Below are 20,780 nucleotides of genomic sequence, written 5' to 3'. Positions count from 1 at the left end.
CACAAGGCCACAAATGCTTAGTCCCAGGTTGAGGACTGAGTTTAAAAGTTTCAGTGAAAGACAGACTAGCAAGGCTTCAACAAATAATTATGACTTAATAGAATATATACAGTATACTTCAATGCAGAACATACATTGACAATGTAGATGATAACAGAACGGGCTGCTAAGTATGGGTTTAAAATTCCAGTTCCGTCACTCACTAGTCATGTGACCTTGAAAAGTTAGTTAATATCTAAGTCTGTTTCTTCAACTGTAAAACAGGCAGAACAATAGGCTTACTGTAAATAGACCAGAAAAGTAGAGGAAACGCTTGGCCCATGGTAAATGCTCCAAGGATGGCAGCTAGAGATGATGCTATTATGCTTTTTTATATTTTGCTTCAAAGTAGGTAAAAAGTGTTTAATTCATATTTATTTATGAGGCTGAATATTAAAGAACTGCATCTTCTACAAGGGACTTTCCTTAGATTCTCAGTTGAATTCATCTTTCTTTTAAATTTAAGAAACCTGGACGTCTCAGGATTTGCCTTGACAAAGTGCCACCTTCCCAACTCCAGGATCACTCTGGAGAATCACAGCCAAGATATGTAAGCTATATCCACACACACTCCAACCTGGAGAATTATATTAGGATTGGGAACACTTTCCTGGATGCTTTTCTCAGATTATCTCTTCAACAAACTAAACAAATGCACTCCTGGGGTGCCGCATCACCCACAGTATTTTTAATGGGTGGCTAAAGCAATCCTGGCTAAAGTCATGAAATCTTAACTGTCTTTCCCTTAACACTGCGTTACTAAAACCTTTTCTCTTTTCCATTCCTTTCGACAAAGCCCTGTGAATTTACCTTTTCACTTCATCTATAATAATTATCTCCAGTAAAACCACTAAAATTCAAGTGGATCCCCATGATTTCCATATGTAAATTTAAATGTGCTCAAAATTAGACAAAAAGACAGTGACGTGGGGGAATGAAGAACGTTAGAACAAGAGGAGCTGAAAAACACGGGACGCGATGAGTGAAAGAACCGCCAGGGCGAAGGCGCGGTCCCCTGGCCAGGCACTGCTCGCTGCGGGGCTTACCCCCAGGGGCGGGAGCCCTTCCACGATGTTCTTCTTTCCAGAGAGGAGGTCCGACACCGGCCTCTTCTTCAGGGAGTCCCTCCGGGCTCGGTAGCGGCCAGACGTGGTGAGGTCGGACTCTGACATGGAGGGCGTCAGCAGCCCATCTCTCCAGGGCCGCTGGGCCTCTGCGGTCGTGCGGACGGGACTACTGTCTGTCATCCTCTTCTCCGAGTCCGGGACGTGGGCCTTGGGCTCGAGGATGTGCAGGGGCCCGGCGAGCAGGGCGCGAGGGCAGCCAGGTGGGTCCTGGGTCAGGCCAGGCCGGGGCTCGCGCGCACGTCCAGGGGGCGCCCGGGCCCCGCTCTCCTCCTCGAAGTCCTCGTCCTCTTCCTCCTCGCTGCTGTGGATCAGCATGGTGGCGTCTGACAGGGACTTCTCATGGCCGTATCTCAAACCCTCCGCCTCCTCCGGCCCTTCCCGCTTCGTTCTCTCCGTGAAAACGCTGGGCTGGGAGCCCACCGAGAGGGCTCGCGGCACCACCTCCGCCGCCGACGCGGACAGGGTCCGCTCCTTGAGCCGCAGGCCCTCCAGGCAGTGGCTGAGCCCGGCCACCTCGATGCTGTTCCGCTTGTGCAGCTGCGCGTGGCGCGCGGCGGTGAGGGGCTCGCTGACTTCCTGCAGCGAGTGCGCCACGGGCAAGCTGTCCTCCTGGAACGTCTGCACCGAGTGGTGCACGCGCCGCGTGATGAGGTCGGGGTTGCTGCTGCTGATGTACAAGTGGCGGGACAGGTCGGGCGTGCTGTTGGCTGGCCTGGGGGGCGGGTAGGGTGGGGGTGGCCGGTACACCTGCGTCCGCATGATGTTGGGAGCCGGGTAGTCCTGCGCCTGCAGCTGCGCGTTCGTCAGCTCGGGCACGCTGACCGCGCCCACCACGGGCCGCCGCTCGACGGGGTAGGGGTAGGGAGACGGGCTGTGGAAGCTGTAGCTCAGGCTGAACGGGCAGTGCGCGGTCGGCGGCGAGGGGAGCTGCGCGTGCTCGCGGATCTCGGGCTGGCTGTAGACCAGCGCCGCGGGCCTGCTGTAGGCGTACGAGCTGCCGATGTTGAGGTTTCGCAGCGAGTGGCTCTGCCGTTCCGCATGCACCAGGCCCCTGTTGAGCTGCTTCATCACAGTCTCATAGTCTGGGGTGGGGCGGTAGGACGGGGGTATCAGGGCGCTGTGCCGATGGGATGGGACGTAGTCAGGCCTCATGACGTCACTCCCGGTGATGCTTGGGTTGGACGACATGGGCGAGGGCTGCAAGTAGGGCTGAGGATTATTTAAGGAGTTGGTGCTGTGTGCGCTGTAGACACTGCCGTTACGAATCCGACCACTGAGGTCAATCTGGCCTCTATCCAAGCTTGTCTGAGAGTGACAATAGTATCCGTTCTGGTTGGGCACAAAGAGGTTATCTAGAAAAAGAATGAGTTCAAAATGAGATTTTTTTAATTGGACTAATTACTCCAACCAAATATTGAGATCGGCCCTTACCTCTGAGGACATTTTGAACACAGCTTGTAAAAATCCATGCCAAAATGACCTAGCTTTAGCCACACTATCTGAGTGACCCTGGGAGTTCGGCTTCCTCATCTATAGGATGGGGATGGCTCTGCCTACTTAAGGGGTGGCATTCATTGGGTGACAAAGTAAGACCCTGTCTTAAACCACACACACAGCAGACTAGCAGACTTTTTGGAACTCTGGGGAAGTTGAGGCAGAGATACCATTCAAGGCACTGGGCTGGGGACTCTTTCTTCCCTGGGTAGGGATGTGGTCTTGCTGCTGCTGAGCCAGTTCAAGCACTGACTGTCTGTAAGCATTTCCTTAATGGAATTTTTGATTGATTGTTCTTCCCAAATGAATACGCGAGCTCTGACTGTAAAAGGGTAATGGTATAGCAGGATCTGAGCTTCTCTGGTCCAACAGTGTCACCAGCTGCCACACAGCCCACAAAGTGTCCAGAGCCAAGAGGAGTCACATTAAAACAGCTGCAGCTGCCCCCTGCCCTGGCCCCCACGTTTCAGGAAGATCCAGACCTGCGGCTAACACAATCAGTCTAACCTCACCTTACAATAGCTATGCATGTGTCCCTGCCCACGGATGACAGGGCCATGTTTCTTCTAGTCAATGTGTAGCTCACCTGCCTTCTGTTACTGAGGATGATTTCTAACCCTAGATGATTTCTAACACTCAGCAGCCAACTCCTTCAAATAACAATTTCCTCTGAAAGGCATTATTTTTGTGCTTCAAAAGTTCCATAGTGATTTAAGTGATACTTAATATGCCACAATAGGGTGGGTACAATTTATTCTGGTGGCACATAAGGCTGTGATGAAATAGCATTCAAACCTCCATGGTATTCTTCTGCTGACACATAGCACTTCCTTGTCCCTGTGCTTTCCTTGTCTATGCAAAGCTTGGTCATGGCTCCATCTCTGCAATCCCCCTTTTCGCACTGCTGTCACAGCTCGGGCCCCTACCCCAGGCTTGTCTGAACTAGCTCTATATCCACCTAGTCTCCCTGCTTCTGCACCCCACAAACCATCTAGCCATTTATGGGACTGTTATGTGGAAAAGGCAATACTGAGAATAGAAGGGGAAAAAGACGGAATACAGGCAAGAAAAGGGGAAAGGTATGCATGAAATCACCATAATTCAGGGAAGGGAGAAGAGATAAAAGGTTACAGGAGTCCAGAGGAAGGAATGGTCATTTCCAGCCTGGGTTGGGTTGATGGGGACAAGGAAGAGAGAACCAAGAACCACCTCGCAGAAGATATGGCAGTTAAGGGGACTTGAGGGGTAAGTGGGTGAGGTGGGCATGTCCAGCTTCCATCAGAAGTGAGGTCTCTCAACCTCTCAGAGCAGGCAGGATTACGCCTCCTCACCCCTTGATACCAAGCATAGCAATGCGACTAGTAATGGTCAAGGGTAAGTGCACAGAGGGTTAAAAGCCAGCTTCCAGGCTCTATTCCAGCTGCAACACTGACCAACAACATTCCAGAGAGAAGAGGCTCTCCAGCTCAAGCTCCTACTGCAGACTCACAGGGGGCAGAGCCCTCCTGCTAGTGCAGTGTGCAATGGACAGGTGACCCTTACTATTACTTCCCTGAGAGTTTGGAATGGAATATTTTCTCAGCACAGCACAGCCCTGCCTATCCGGTCTGGATGGCATGTGAACATAAGGGTGCATGGGGTAAGGGTACCTGGGGGTGCAGAGCAGCACTGGCAAAGCCAGGGAGCACCCCTGGGCAACATGGGGTGGCTGGAGTGTCAGATAGCTACAGAGGAGTAAAATAACTTGGGAAGTAAGGGTAGAAGAGCAGGCTCAGTGAATATGGTGTGAAGTCTCGAACACTAGGCAAAAGAATGATCCTGTAGCCGGGCACGGTGGCTCATGCCTGTAACACCAGCACTTTGGGAGGTAAGGCGGGCAGATCACCTGAGGTTGGGCGTTCAAGACCAGCCTGACCAACATGGAGAAACCCCATCTCTACTAAAAACACAAAATTAGCTGGGTGTGGTGGAGTATGCCTGTAATCCCAGCTACTTGGGAGGCTGGGGCAGGAAAATCACTTGAACCCAGGAGGTGGAGGTTGCAGTGAGCTAAAATCACACCACTGCACTCTAGCCTGGGCAACAAGGGCGAAACTCTGTCTCCGAAAAGAAAAGAAAAGTTAAATGTGGATGAGACCCCTGGGAAGCTCACAGAGGGAGGGAAGAGGCCACAGGACAGACCTGCAGGGCACACCAAACAATACTGATGGGAAGGAGGAGGGAAAAACCCAGCATGCCAGAAGGAGAGTTTCCAGAAGGTACAAAGGCTTGAACGTGATGGTGAGGGGATGTGGGGGTGCTAGGAGCCTTGGAAAGGGCTGCTTTAACAGAGTGGCAAAGGCAGAGGAGTGGGTGGTAACCAGCAAGCAGAAGCAGCACACAGAGAGTACTCTTAGAAGTCAGTGAGAAAGGATGGGCGTGGTGGCTCACGCTTGTAATCCCAGGACTTTGGGAGGCTGAGGTGGGCGGATCACGAGGTCAGGAGATCGAGACCACCCTGGCTAACACGGTGAAACCCTCCCTGTCTCTACTAAAAATAAAAAAAATTAGCCATGTGTGGTGGCGGGGGCCTGTAGTCCGAGCTACTTGGGAGGCTGAGGCAGGAAAACAGCATGAACCTGGGAGGCGGAGCTTGCAGTGAGTCGAGACCCCACCACTGCACTCCAGCCTGGGTGACAGAGCGAGACTCTGTCTCAAAAAAAAAAAAAAAAGAAGTCAGGCCGGGAGCGGTGGCTCAAGCCTGTAATCCCAGCACTTTGGGAGGCTGAGACGGGCGGATCACGAGGTCAGGAGATCGAGACCATCCTGGCTAACACGGTGAAACCCCGTCTCTACTAAAAATACAAAAAATTAGCCGGGCGTGGTGGTGCGCGCCTGTAGTCCCAGCTACTTGGAGGCTGAGGCAGGAGGATGGCGTGAACCTGGGAGGCGGAGCTTGCAGTGAGCCAAGATCGCGCCACTGCACTCCAACCTGGGTAACACAGCGAGACTCCGTCTCAAAAAAAAAAAAAAAAAGAAGTCAGTGAGAAAGGAAAGCAGATCACTCAAACCATCACTTAAAGCGAGGAGAACAAACAATATTAGGATGTTTATAGACAGAGGAAAGAGAATGAAGGGCGAAATGAGACACAATGCAGAGGACAGCCAGGTCCCGGAAGTGGGAGGGGCCAGGATTGCAAGTACCAGACAAGGGCAGGGCGCGAGAGGGAGGAAATAGAAGAACATGGCGAGGGGGGCACTCTCGGGCTCTACATCCAAAGCCCTCCTCCCTACTACCCACCTCACTGCATGAAAACGCTCATCTTTACACCAGGGCCGACACAAGCAATAGTCACATCCCACCTTCTGGTCCCTTCATGCATCACTCCCTACCAGTTCCTTACCCGAGAGGGAACCTGGACCACTCTACTCTCCAAACACGCACTGCTTCATTCTGTGCATGGCGTTCACTATCCCCAAAACTAGCAACAGCAACGCCAGTCAAGTCCCTGCCTTTCTACCTGCTGAAATCCACCCATCTTTTCAGATACAGAAAGTTCTTCTCAATCTCCCCAATGTGATGAGTCTCTCTTCCATTGAGGAGCATGGTAATTGCACATGCTGTCTCAGAAAAACTATCATATTCAAGTTATTTGTGCCAGGAGTGGTGGCTCAGGCCTATAATCCCAGCACTTGGAAAGGCAGAGGCAGGAGGACAGCCTGGGCCCAGGAGATTGAGACCAGCCTGAACATATAGCAAGACCCCATTCTCCACAAAAGGGGGTTCAGGGGGAGAAAGACAAAGTTATTTGTACACCTGTCTTAACTATCAGATTCTAAGTTTTTTTATTTTTTATTTTATTTGAGATAGTCTCCCTCTATTATCCAGGCTGGAGTGCAGTAGCACAATCTTGGCTCACTGCAACTTCCACCCCCACCTTGGGCTTAAGCAATTCTCCCACCTCAGCCTCCTGAGTAGCCAGGACCACAGGCGCATACCACCATGCCCAGTGTTTTTTGTTTGTTTTTTTTTTTTTTTGGATAGAGACTGGGTCTGGCCCTGTGGCCCAGGTTGAAGATAAGCTTCTTAAGATGTGGAAATACTCATCTGCATAAACCTCCTTAGCATTTGGTATAGCCCCACTGCTTAAACTTCAGCTTGGGAGTTTGTTACAAATACAATTGTTTATACTTCTCAAGTGAAAACTGCAGTAGTCACATGTTTAACTTTTACAATAGGAAAGCCTCTGGCAGGGGAAGAAAAGTAAACCTGGGAATTCTTTGTCAGATAGCAAAGAAGCACTTAAAGGCTAATAGAGTGGTGGTAAAAGGACATAGGAACCAGGCTTGATAGTTTCCCATTGGCCAAATTTGAGATCAGTGGCGCATCAAAATTTGATACTGCATTTTTTTTACATATATTCAAGAACCCGAATATATGTAGTGTCTCACACCTGTAATCCCAGCAATCCGGGAGGCTGAGCGGGGGCGGATCACCTGAGGTCAGGAGTTTGAGACCAGTCTGGCCAACATGGTGAAATCCCATCTCTACTAAAAATTACAAAAATTACCCAGGCATGGTGGCGCACCTGTAGTCCCAGCTACTTGGGAAGCTGAGGCACCAGAATCGTTTGAATCTGGTAGGTGGATGTTGCAGTGAGCTGAGACACGCCACTGCACTCTAGCCTGGGTGACAGATTGAGACTTTGTCTCAAAAAAAAAAAAAAAAAAACTGAATATATTGGCTTCTTTTATGAATCCAGGATAGCTATTATCATGATGCAATTTGGGGTGCAACTTCAGCCAAAAACTGTCCAGGTTTCACAATCTCCAAGCATTCACAGATTTATCCATAGTAATAACTATATAAGGCATGGCAGAAACAGTGTACTTTACCTTGGGAAGAAGCATATGGTTCTGTATAATGTCCATTATAGTGCAGCTGTGGTGGGGGAGGCATCACGTAGGGCTGGGGTTTAGGCTAAGAAATGGAGAGTTGGACACAGGGTTAAAACACATTGCTTATATAATACAGGTAAAGTTATTATCCACTGGATTCTTTCTGTTAAAAATAAACTTCTGAAGGAATTAAATATATTATATATAGAAAATAAACATGAAGACACAGTAGTTCTTATCATATCTAGCATTTTCTATGTTTCCCCAAATGGCAATGCCAAGCCCTATGACTGATACCAAGGGCATTAGGCTCCACAAGAAAATCTGCATCTAAAAAGCTAAGAGCAAGAAGGAATAGATACAGATTTCCTTGTATAAACATTTGAACATAAGAAGCTTATATGTATTATAATCAATCTTATTAAAGTCATCTAATATTTTAAATATATACCAACTTAGGATTACTCTTGGCCAACAGTCTAAGTTCCTAATATTAAGGTCAGACCTAATATTCAAATATGTATAATATAATAATATAAATACTAGATTGGACCTATGGGAAAAAAATCACCATTTCTTTGGTTAAAATGATGAAATATCAATACACTTTTATGGTTCAAACTCAAAATTAACAGTATTGAAAGCATATTTTATTAAGGAAAAACATCACTAAAATATAAAAGCAATCATATTTTCCTTGTTTCTTACCAGAGACATCCTTGAAGAAGACCTCCTCCTGATTGGGTTCACTGTGACAGTCTGAGTTTGCCTATAAAATAGGATGTTTCTGAGAAGAGCACATACACACTGTCTCTTAAATTCTACCAAAACAAGATTAGGAACGTAAAATAATAAATCTTCTAAGGCAAAAAAAAAGACAAGCTATCTAAGTCATGAAGTCAGAGAAAAGAAGGGAGTTTTTTTTTTAACCAAAAAAAAAAAAAAAATAGCTGGGTGTGGTGGTATGCGCCTGTTTCTCTCTCAGTCCTTTCCTGCTACCCCAACCCCTCAACCTGCCCTGTGGTTTCAGGCTCCCCACACAGTATCATCACCTGGACCCACAAAGGGATCAGAGCATCTTTGCCAGGCCCATCCAAGTAAACCTTTGGATTAGCCATAAGCAGTGGGGAAAGAGACAAGGCTGTATCACCCACACATTTGCCACAGAAGTGGGATTCAGTGCAAATGCAAATGTGTTTTCTCCTGTTCACTGGGGGAGCCCTGGATCTCTCCACTAACCTTCCTCCCGGGGAACCATCCACTGTCAACCCAGAAGCCTCAAGCAGTAAGAACTGCCTTTAATTAAAAGTCTGTTAACCACAGACTACAAACATAATAAAGAAATGAATTTATAATTTTAGTGACAAGAAACTACATTTCCAAGTGCAGTAAGCATGCTCCTGTAGTCCCAGCCTCTTGGGAGCATCTTGGGCCCAGGAGTTCAAGACCAGCCCAGACAACATAGCAAGACCCCATCTTTTAAAAAACTCAAATATAAAAAAAAATTCAAACATATATATTTTTAAAATCTACATTTCCTCTAAGGAACCAAAGGAAAGCAAGGTACAAGATTTGGTTCAGTGAGCCGATGGTAAACCCATTTACCTTTCTTTGCAAGAAATTTTTGATTTGTTTTGAACATACTTTTTAAAAAACACCTAAGGCCAGGCACAGTGGCTCACACCTGTAATCCCAAACTTTCAGAGGACAAGGCAGGTGGATCACCTGAAGTCAGGAGTTTGAGACCAGCCTGGCCAATATGGTGAAACCTCGTCTCTACTGAAAATACAAAAACTAGCTGGGAGTGGTGGTGGGTGCCTATACCGAGCTACTCAGGAGTCTGAGGCAGGGGAGTCACTTGAACCCAGGAGGCAGAGGCTGCAGTGAGCTGAGATTGCGCCATTGCACTCCAGCCTGGGCAACAAGAGCGAGATTCCAGTCAAAAAAAAAAAAAAAAAGCACCTAAATGTATTAGGGAGTGCTGACGAATACTTATCTGATAATGTGAGATTTTAAACTATTCACATGGTAAGTTCTATCTTTAAATAAACAATAAAGTAAAAAAAGGAACAAGAAACAGAAAAGCCCATTTGTAACTATTGATTTTAAATAAAGTCAAGATTTTTTTTTTTTCTTCTGTGTGGTCAGTTTTACTGCAAGATCTGGGAACCTACACACTTGAATTCCTGGCTTTGTGGATAACATGTAGTTTGTCAAAGCACTTTTTCTTAGACCTTTTACCACCTGTTCCTGGTTCATGTACTTATGTAACACATAATTACTGATTAAAAAAGTATTTTGTTGGCCGGGCGTGGTGGCTCACGCCTGTAATCCCAGCACTTTGGGAGGCCGAGGTAGGCGGATCATGAGGTCAGGAGATTGAGACCATCCTGGCTAACACGGTGAAACCCCGTCTCTACTAAAAAAATACAAAAAATTAGCCGGGCGAGATGGCGGGCGCCTGTAGTCCCAGCTACTCGGGAGGCTGAGGCGAGAGAATGGCGTAAACCCGGGAGGCGGAGCTTGCAGTGAGCCGAGATCGCACCACTGGACTCCAGCCTGGGTGACAGAGCAAGACTCCATCTCAAAAAAAAAAAAAAAAAAAAAAGTATTTTGTGACCTTTGGTTACAGTGTTCTAAGGACTAATTACTAGAAAATCCATCATGACAAAGTGAATATTCAATCCATTTAAGCAAATTTACCATAATATCAAGCCTCACGTCTCATAAATTAACATTACTCTTAACACTCTGAAAACTAGTATATTCAAAAACCCTGAATATTAGCTTATTTTTATAAGACTCTTGAGATAAAAAGAAAACTAGTACATACTAGTTTTAACATCAGGTGATTACAACTGCTTTTACTAGCTTTTATAAATAATTTCATATTCTTTGTTATTGGAAAGTATTCAGGCTGTTAATGAAAAATAAATGTCTCTTTTCCAAAAGATGTTCCATTCTTCCAGTATTTATTTTGGTGAGACAAGTCTGCGTGGTGTGTCTGGGTTTTTTTAAAAAAACAAAAAAACAAATACTCTTTAACTGCACATTAATATATTCCTTAAAATTAGTGCCCACAAATTAGCTGGACATGGTGGCAGGCATCTGTAATCCCAGCTACTCAGGAGGCTGGGGCAGGAGAATCGCTTGAACCAAGGGGGCGGAGGTTGCAGTGAACCGAAATCACGCCACTGCACTCCAGCCTGGGAGACAGAGTGAGACTCCGTCTCAAAAAAAAAAAAGATAGTACCCAGAATTTGAAGACACTGCATTTTTGCAGCCTTGAAATTTACTTTGTCTCTGGTTATTCTTCATTGTCAGGACTAGGTTTAGGCAAACTGGGTCCTCTGAATATTGTGTTCAGTCTAGCAGAGACTCACTGTCCAGATGGACTGAACTTAAACTTTTAAAGTACTATAAATTCACAAGGGTTGCCGACAGAATTCTCTGTCAACAAACTCCAACAACATGTCTATAATTGCCCAGCCTGGGGCAAAAATAAAACACAAAACCCAAGGATGCGGAGCTTCAGCACATGGGCGGCCCTCCCACACTGATAGCTAACTTGGCGCTCTTGCCGGCAGCACCCAGTGTGGAGGCGAACACTGCCCACTGTAGTAGCCGGCTCTACTAACAAAACAAACTATAAAAGCATGTACCTGCCAAAGTGCTTGACCCAGGCAGCCACACCATCAGTTCTAATAGTCTAACCTTCTCTTTCTTCTTGGCGTTGTTCTAATAAATGCAGTTTACTCCGAGACCAACTATCCTCAACTTTGCAGACAAGAGAAAACCATGTAACTATTGGTTGTGGTTTCCAAACGTTTTGGGCAGTTACTATGTTGCTGGGTGCTGCTAAATAACTGAGAAGAAATCACTAGAATCTGTGCACCAAAGAAGACAAAATAAAAATTTAAAAGGCTGAGCCAGGCATGGTGGCGTATGCCTGTGTAGTCCCAGCGACTCGGGAGGCTGAGGCAGGAGGATCCCTTGAATCCAGGAGTTCATGGCGGTAGTGCACTATGATCACATCTGTGAATTCCCACCATATTCCACCTGGGAAACTGGGATACTAGGACCTTGTGTCTTTAAAAAAAAAAAAAAAGAAAGAAAAAAGGCTGCCAGCCCAAGTAAAATCAATATTATGTATTGAAACTGTGCTAAGGACTGTACGTGATTATCTCGTGGAATGTGAACACCAACCCCACAAGGGAGGTCCAGTTATCCTGATTTTGCAGATAAGGAAAGTGATACATAGGTTCAGTAAGTTGCTCCTGGTCACATGGCAAACAAGTAGTAGAACCGGCATTTGAACCAGCAGGTCTGTCGGATTCCTGAGTGTATGTGGCTAACAATCATGTGTTCAACCTGCTCCCCAGCCCCAACTAATCTGTAAGCTCCATGGAGGCAAGATGTGGTATCCTTGGTGCCTTTGCTGAGCAAGTGAATGACTAACAAGTGAGGACTAAAGTGATGCTTATTACTAAGCATTTACAGCTGAGCTTATATTGCTAAGCCTTGTCTGAATTTTGCTTTTTAAGTTTCCTTTCTTATATGATGAAAGGGAGTTAAGATTTTGACAAATAAAAAAAATGCCATTGATAGCTCATAAACTAATAGATAGTTCAAGGAATAGATTCCTTCCTGTAATCCCAGGTACTTAGGAGGCTGAGATGCAAGGATCGCTTGAGGCCAGGGGTTTATGACCAGCCTGGGCAACATAGCAAGATCCCATCTCTAAAAAACTAAAAAAAAAAAAATTAGCCAGGCATGGTGGCACATGCTTATAATCCTGGCTACTCCAGAAGCTGAGGGCTGAGGCCACTGGATCCCTTGAGCCCAGGAGTCTGAGGTTACAGTGAGCTATGATCACACCACTGCACTCCAACCTGGAAGACAGAGTAAGACCCCATCTCTTAAAAAAAAAAAAGTGTTAGATGGTGGAAATACCTAGCAAATGTTTGTCTCAATGACTGACCTTTTGAGCTCACTATAGTAAGGGTAAGGAAGAATAAATGCTCTCCTCCCAGCCTACACTTGGGTAGACCAGGGCTACATCCAAGCTGCTTACAGGTCACTGACTTGGCTCTGAGATGCCTGTTCCTACTGTTCACCCCCCTACCAAACCCCGCCTCAGGTGTAGCTTCCTGGCATTGTGGGCAAGAGGAACAAAGCCAGCAGAGACCATCTCAGGTAACTGGGAAGGAATACTGATGGAGGGAGAGGCCCTGGCATCACTCCATCCCCATGACATGTGTGATTTTCTTGTTTTTGGAGATGGGGTCTTGCTCGGTCGCCCAGGCTGGAGTGCAATGGTGTGATCCTGGCTCACTGCAACCTTCACCTCCCAGGCTCAAGCGATTCTCCTACCTCAGGCTTCCGAGCAGCTGAGATTATAGGCGCCCGCCACCATGTCTGGCTAAGTTTTGCATTTTTAGTAGAGATGGGGTTTCACCATGTTGGCCAGGCTCGTGTTGAACTCCTGGCCTCAGATAATCCACCTGCCTCAGCCTCCCAAGTGCTGGGATTACAGGCACGAATCACCACGCCCGGCCAACATGTGTGGTTTTCTAGGGTGACACTGACCTTTATCCATATAAGAACCCACTCAGAAAAAGCCGCTGCCTCTCCTCAGCTCCACCAGGGGTCCATGTCCCCATACCCAGAGGTCCCACTGTTTGGCCTTGTGGCTGCTCCTCCTGTCCCCTCCCACCTCTTCCTGCCCTGTTCCTTCACATGGATCCATGGGAACTACTGGGTCCTCTCCACACTTCTGGGACTCAGGGGACTGGAATGGGATAGGGGCTGTTCCATCTTCTTCCAGACTTCCTATAGTCTCTTCAAGCCCTGCAGTAGGCCAAGAAGAAGACAGGGTAAATCCTTTCCCTTTCCAGGCAGGGCCTACAGTCTCCTGATTACAAAAGTCTCCAGAACCAAGGTGGACACTGGCTGCTATGTTCATCGACACCCCTGAGTTGCAGGGAGCACTCACCAGCCATCTCACTGCACTCAGCGAGTGGCCTGCTGCGGTCTGAAATACAAGTTTCCCTTCTGGAGAAAGTCTCTTGAACCCTCTATCACTTGGCTTTGCAGGTTCAAGGATACCATCCTCACTTTCCCTCACAGAAAAGGGCAAGGGAGCCCCCTACACTAAGGGGCCTCTCAAGACTCCCCCACTCTCCCAGCCTTTTTCTTATATAAATCAGGGAGGGTGATTACAGCATGACCAGTTCTGGGGCTTGGAGTGAGAGATTGTGGGTTTGAAGCAGATTTCTGACCTAACAGGTTGACATTATTATCTCATTTAATTCCCAATTCAACCCTAAAGGAATATTAAGGATAAAAGTCTCATTATCCTCACTTTATAATTTTTAAAAGACAGATTGTTATCCATCTAACATTTTTAAGGTTTGGATAACGATCATTCTGTTATCTAAGGTACTTTGTTAGGGGGTGGAGGGGGAAGGCTGTTGGATCGTGCCATTGTATAAATACTAAAATATAGTTATCTGGGTTCAGGTTAGATGAGTCACATAAAGCCATCCCAAACACCAATAAACTATACATCAGGACTGCAGGTGAAGGGGACATCCTGGGATTACAGTTCCCCTTTCTGTGCAAGTCGAGTCTATCTCCTGGGCCACCAGTCACCCCAGCCCAAACCAGATGTCCAGAAGCCACTGTCCAGTTCCAGGCCAGCTGCAGTTTTGTTAAATGCCTATCATGCTTTAGTTTACCCATCTGGCCCATGATAACAAGTCTACCAATATTTCAGAATCATAATATTGGAACATGACTAAACAGTCTATATTAAGAGCCTTTAAAACACGGTCGTAACAATTAAAGTTCTTTTCATTTTATTATCAAGCAAAATTTTAAAAGCTAATATTAAAAGCTTCATTTACTTTACGTGGGAAACAAACGCTCACAATGAAATATATTAGTTCCCTACAGAATGAATCATAAGTAATTACATAGGAATAGCTCATGGAAATTGACTGCCACAATCCATCGGATATATAGAGATTGACAACAAACTTTGGAAAACAGCCCTTTAAACATAATTATTCCATTTTGAAAAGAATCAGGTGTTTCTTATTTAGGTATAATATATGCAACTGATGACATTAATGTAGTTTTATCCATGCTTGCCAATAAATAGCAATATTCCAAAAACTAGAGCTGAATTTCTAAGACTGAATCATTCACCATAATCAATCATTTGTTGCTTTTCCCTCTTCCCTCTTTTACTTATTACAAGTTGTTAATTTGCAAAAAAAAAAAAAAAAAGGCACTAACCACCAGCCAATATGGATGCCTCATGGCAAGGGATTATGTTTTATAGTTTATTCAGATTGTAGATTCTCCACTATTTTCCAGAGAAGAAATGAACTGAGGTAATAATGGCTCAATATTATGAACACTCTTAACTTATTAAAGTCTTTAAAATGAAAATTCTGTGGTCCAACAGACTGCATTATCTACTGCTTGAATCTTAGAACTTACTTCTGCATAGAAATCGTGCCACATATGGCTGGATAACCAGGCCAGCCCTGGGGAACCCCAAAGGCAACGGGCACTGCTGAACATCACCACCAGGGCGAACACTTTCATATGCAAATACACCCAGGCAGCTAGCGGAAACCGGTTCCCATATTTACAAAGAAAGCAGTTCCTCCTCCCTGTCAGTGCTTACGAAAATCCCATCACCAGAACAGCGGTGGGGACTCGGATGCAAACATGGTGCAGGGGAAGGCAGAGAAGAGACAGGGACTGGGCCATATGTGCAAACCACTGGGCAGCTCCCTGTCCGGGTGGGCATCTCTGCATGTTATCTTTACATTGCTGCTCCTGCCCAGAGTTTCTCGCACACCCTGCAAGACAGAAGGCACTTCCATAGCCTTTCTCCTTCCTTCCTGGTGCTAAGGGGCAAAATGCCCTTGTTAGACTTTCCCTCCACCCCATGCCTCATTTACAATCTGTAATGAAAGGAAGAGACAAAGGAGCAAAAGGGCTCTTCTCCCCTGTGACTCCCATCACTGCCACACTCCAGCTCCCATCGGTCACTAAGCCCTTACACACCGGGCACCTTGCCAGATAGGGGACACGAAGATGAGGAAGAGGGGACCCTGCCCTCATGGAGCTCCATCAAACAAGAGAGACAGATCAAATCCACATGAAAAGAGCAGGCAGGAACTACTCTAAGAGGCTAGCACAGCAGCTAAGAGCACAGGCTCGAGTCTTGCTGCTCCACTTACTAGTTGTGTGGCAGGGCAAGACATTTCACTTCTCTAAGTCTCCATACCTTCATCAATAATGGGATAGTAATAATTGTGCCCAACAGGGTTACTGTAAGGATTAAAGAAAATAAAAGCTCTCAGTATAATGCTTGACATAGAGCAAGCATTTACTAAATTATTGTTACGAATTATTCAGATCATTGTTACAAAAGACATAGAAAAAAACAGAACTTTTAGAGTGGTATTGAGGACTAAACAAACTGTATGCTTGGTGGTGTCTACAGGGGCTGTATTTTAAACTCAATCTTGAAGAATGACTAAGAGTCTGTCAGAGAAGGGAAGGAAGGACATTTTAGCAAAGGCCTGGGTTGGGAGCATTCACATGATAAGGAAAGACTTCTTCCTGGAGTCAGACTCCAAGGCCACTGGGCTTGGGCAGCTAAGTCCAGAGAAGGACCTGAGAAGTCTGCCCTTAATCCTGTAGCCAGGACGGGGCGGGTGAGAGGCACATACTCAGATTTGTTCCTGACATGTAACTTCAACAGCAGTGCTACATATTTTGCTTATCTATCCAGATGACTGCATACAGGTGAGATAGGGCATGGGGGGCCAAATGGGAGGCAGCTCCAGGAGGCGCCTCCAGAAATGGTGCAAGGACAAGAGGACAGCTTAAAGAAAGGTTGTGGGAATTGAACGAAACATTTCAGGTCTCAGCTTAGATGTCACTTGGCTGGGTAGCCTTTCCTATCTTGGCAGTTCTGGGTGAGGTACCGTTTTCCTAAGGGATCTTATAGCACCAGCACCAAGACATCTCGAATCAGAGCTCTTAACACTTGTATCTACAGATTAGTTGAACAAATTAATTAAGGCCGATAGTGAGCCAGGCCCTTGCTTGGCACGGGGAATATAGCACTGAAGGCAGGGAAGAATGTCTGTCCTTATGCACTGCTGTAGAGCTTACCTGCTGGCAGGGGATATAGGCAAACAAGCAAACAAATAAATACAGAAATTCACATGGTGCTAAGTGTCATAAAGAACAAAACAAAGCTAGAGGGCAAAGAGACAGATTGTAGTGGAAGGGGAGTACCATAGGACAATCAGGGACAGCCTCTGAAGAGGTTCATATCTGACCAGACAGCAGATAGCAGGCTGTAATGAGGGAGCAAGGCAGGTGGAGACCTGGGAAACAGCAAGGACAGTGTCCCCTAGGGTGAGGCACATCTGTAGCCTAGCCAGGATACCACTGTGGCTGGAACAGAGCAAGCAAGGAGGAGGATAAAAGACACAAGGTTGGAACCAGGCAAGCACCACACTGTGTATGGTTTCGTACTTTTATTAGAAGTAAAATGGGGCCAGGCATGGTGGCTCACACTTGTCTAGCACTTTGGAAGGCCGGGGCAGGAGGATCCCTCAAGTCCAGAAGTTTGAGACCAGTCTGGACAACATAAGGAGATCCCGCCTCTATAAAAAATATCAAAAAATTAACCAGGTGTGGTGGTACACAACCATCTACTCAGGAGGCTGAGGTGGGAGGATCACCTGAGCCCAAGGAGGTTGAGAGGCTGCTGTGAGCCATGATCATGTCACTGTACTTAGCCTGGGTGACAGAGCTGTCTCAAAAACAAACTAAAAAATTACTTAAAAAAAGAAGTGGAATGCCAAAGGAGGGTTAAGAAGAGTGACAGGATCTGGGCCGGGTGCTGTGGCTCATGCCTGTAATCCCGGCACTTTGGGAGGCCGAGGTGGGTAGATCACAAGGTCGGGAGATTGAGACCATCCTGGCCAACATGGTGAAACCCCATCTCTACTAAAAATACAAAAAATTAGCTGGGCGTGGTGGCGTGCACCTGTAGTCCCACCTACTGAGGAGGCTGAGGCAGGAGAATCACTTGAACCCGGGAAGCGGAGGTTGCAGTGAGCCAAGATCATGCCATTGCACTCTAGCCTGGGCAACAGAGCAAGACTCTATCTCAAAAAAAAAAAAAAAAAAGAGTGACGGGATCTGATTCAGGTTAAAATGAGATCATTCTGGCTGACATATGGAAAATAAGCTACAGGTAGTGAAGGCACAGAAACAAAGTCAGAAGGCTACCATAACATTCTGACGAGAAGCAGTGGCAGCTAGCACCAAGCTGCTAGCACGAGTGGTAAAAATGGTCAGGTTTCATACCACATCCAATTCATCAGCAAGTTCTGCCAGCTGTACCTTCAGAATACACAGGCAGTAGTATATATTCACCACAACTTTCAGAGTGGTATTGAGGACTAACTAAATGCTTGCGGTAGGATGCAGAAGTCAAGAGCTCAGGGAGGGCCGGGCATGGTGGCTCACATCTGTAATCCCAGCACTTTGGGAGGCCGAGGCAGGCAGATCACCTGAGGTCGGGAGTTCAAGACCAGCCTGGCCAACATGGAGAAACCCTGTCTCTACTGAAAATACAAAATTAGCGGTGTGTGGTGGCACATGCCTATAATCCCAGCTACTCGGGAGGCTGAGGCAGGAGAATTGCTTGAACCGGGAGCTCAGCGGGAGGACAGGCTAGGAGAAGCCCCCTAGAGGAGCGGATTTGGAGAAAAGGCCTCAGGACCAAACCAGTGAATGTGACTGAGAAGAAACAGTCTAGAAAGAGGAAGCCTAGCAGCAGGTGGTGTCCTGGCAGCCAAAGAAGAGCAGGATTCAGGAAGGATGGAATGAGCTGTCGGAGGATCAGTACTGCAGAGCGGTCAAGTGAAAGAACTCATAAAATGATTACTGGATGAAAGTCACCTGACCACAACAAGCAGTGTCAGTAATGTGGAAGCTTAGGGGAAACAGGATGGAAGGAAGGAAATAAACAAGCATACACAACTCTCTTGAGGAAACCTGCTATTAAGGAAAGCACAGATACGGTGCAGAGGCTGGAGGGGAATAGAGATGAAGAACAATATTTTACATGTGCAATATCACCGTGTGCTTTATTGATCCGGCAGACAGTGAAAAACCCATGTAGGCTAAGAAAAATGCACACCAGGAAGGAGGGGCACAAATTCTTCAGGTGGCTGGAAAAGCTAAATAATCTTTAATGATTCAAAATGCTGACCAGAGGATTGATTTAAACAAATAAAGGATATTATTCCCTTTTTACCTTTCAAGAATTAGAACCGTTCTCGTAACTAGTTGAAACAAATCTTAGAGGCATACAATGTAGTTATTAGAAGTTGGTCCAAAGCTAAAATGAGGGAAATAGCTACAGGATCAAAAAAAGATATCAATTGATAAAATGTCTTTCTTGATGATACAGTATACTCAAGATTACAATTTCTAAATTCATTATTTTTTATAATTTCCACGAGCAGGACATACTTACAGGTTACACTGGTTTAGTCTGTAAAACTTGTGTCGCGCAACACAAAGTCTCCAAATGTATTTTGCAGTTTCCATGTCTTCCTAGCAAACAAAATAGGCATAAAGCAGTATGAAAGCACACACACAACTTGATACGTTTAATGCAGAGTTTGTCTAAATACATAATGGGTGACATCATATGATAAAGTCACTTTCAGGACACTACAAGCCTTTCATTTTCCAACACTATGCCCATGGTATGAATACCACAAGTAGGATTTAACTTATGAAGACAAAACAATCTGTTCTAACAGTGTGATTCTCATATTAAACAGTTTCAAAATGACGTGGGAATCTAAAAACTATAAAAATACCAACTTTTATTCTTGCCAAATATACTCAGACATTTTTAAACAAAAATATGACTCAGTAACTCAATATTGCCTTTGTCAAGAGAGCAAAAACAAATAACTGTTAAATAACATTTCTTCAGAGCTATTCATTTATCCATGAAATTTAAGATATCAATGCTTACTTTCTCCCCCACTTAACCCCTGAGGTTTAATTTAAAGGTTATCATGATCAGACAGTAGTTATCCAAAGACTCATTCATTCAGCATTTACTGAGCAGCCATTTTTTGCCAACTGCCATTTTGCAAAATGCTATATGATAAAACTGCATGTTTTGTACAATTATGAAATATTGTAATTTTAATGCTACCCTGCCTCCAAACACATACAAGCATGCAGAAGTAGAACTTGCTAACTTTTAGGAAAAACATTCCATGCAGACCCCTAATGTTTACTCACAGTTTGAAATTGGATGGTCTCCTCTTTATTTGCCAGTTCTAATGCAAAAAAGGACTTGTTGTGGGACATGTTGGCAATGTCATGCCACCTAAAGAACAGTAAGTAGAGAATGGCAATGTGAGTGCCTGTGGGCGAAACAAGGAGATAGAATATACAAGTTTTCCCTAAGCCTGACGTGTAAGTTAGCATTTGGTGACATTTTTGAGAAAAACAAAAAACAAAAAACACAAGACCAGCCTGGCCAACATGGTGAAACCCTGTCTCTATTAAAAATACAAAAACGAGGCCAGGCACGGTGGCTCACACCTGCAATCCCAGCATTTTGGGAGGCCGAGGCAGGTGGATCACCTGAGGTCAGGAGTTTCAGACTCCTGGCCAACATGGTGAAACCCTGTCTCTACTAATACAAAAAAGTTAGCGGGGCGTGGTGGTGGGCACCTGCAATTCCGGCTACTTGGGCGGCTGAGGCAGGAGAATTGCTTGAACCCAGGAGGTGGAGGTTGTAGTGAGCTGAGACAGCACCATTGCACTCCAGTCTAGGCAACAAAAACGAAACTCCGTCTTAAAAAAAAAAATTACCAAAACTAGGCCAGGTGAGGTGGCAAGCACCTGTAATCCCAGCTACTCGGGAGGCTGAGGCAGAAGAATCATTCGTCTGAACCCAGGAGGCAGAGGTTGCAGTGAGCTGAGACAGCACCATTGCACTCCAGCCTAGGCAACAAAAACAAAACTCTGTCTTTAAAAAAAAAAAAGAAATTACAAAAACTAGGCCAGGCGAGGTGGCAGGCACCTGTAATCCCAGCTACTCAGGAGGCTGAGGCAGAAGAATTGTCTGAACCCAGGAGGCAGAGGTTGCAGTGAGCC

At 45.9% G+C, this 20,780-nt stretch overlaps 1 protein-coding gene across 3 annotated transcripts in view; it reads right to left on the bottom strand.

The window, feature by feature from the left end:
* PTPN21 (protein tyrosine phosphatase non-receptor type 21) overlaps positions 1 to 20,780 on the bottom strand; it is a 90,742-nt gene that overhangs the window by 12,308 nt on the left and 57,654 nt on the right. For all 3 annotated transcript variants that reach the window (XM_033191679.1, XM_033191677.1, XM_033191678.1), the window contains 5 exons: positions 19,917 to 20,004; positions 19,129 to 19,208; positions 8,247 to 8,307; positions 7,536 to 7,620; positions 1,086 to 2,518 (listed from right to left, as the gene is read on the bottom strand). In XM_033191679.1, coding sequence (XP_033047570.1) covers positions 1,086 to 2,518; positions 7,536 to 7,620; positions 8,247 to 8,307; positions 19,129 to 19,208; positions 19,917 to 20,004 — 1,747 coding nt within the window. The remainder of the gene's footprint in view (positions 1 to 1,085; positions 2,519 to 7,535; positions 7,621 to 8,246; positions 8,308 to 19,128; positions 19,209 to 19,916; positions 20,005 to 20,780) is intronic.

This window comes from Trachypithecus francoisi, unplaced genomic scaffold (genome assembly GCF_009764315.1).
Source record: "Trachypithecus francoisi isolate TF-2019V2 unplaced genomic scaffold, Tfra_2.0 Lachesis_group3, whole genome shotgun sequence".
Classification (NCBI taxonomy): Eukaryota; Metazoa; Chordata; class Mammalia; order Primates; family Cercopithecidae; genus Trachypithecus; species Trachypithecus francoisi.
Note: the sequence above shows the minus strand (reverse complement) of the source record. Positions and strands in the feature narration are given on the sequence as shown.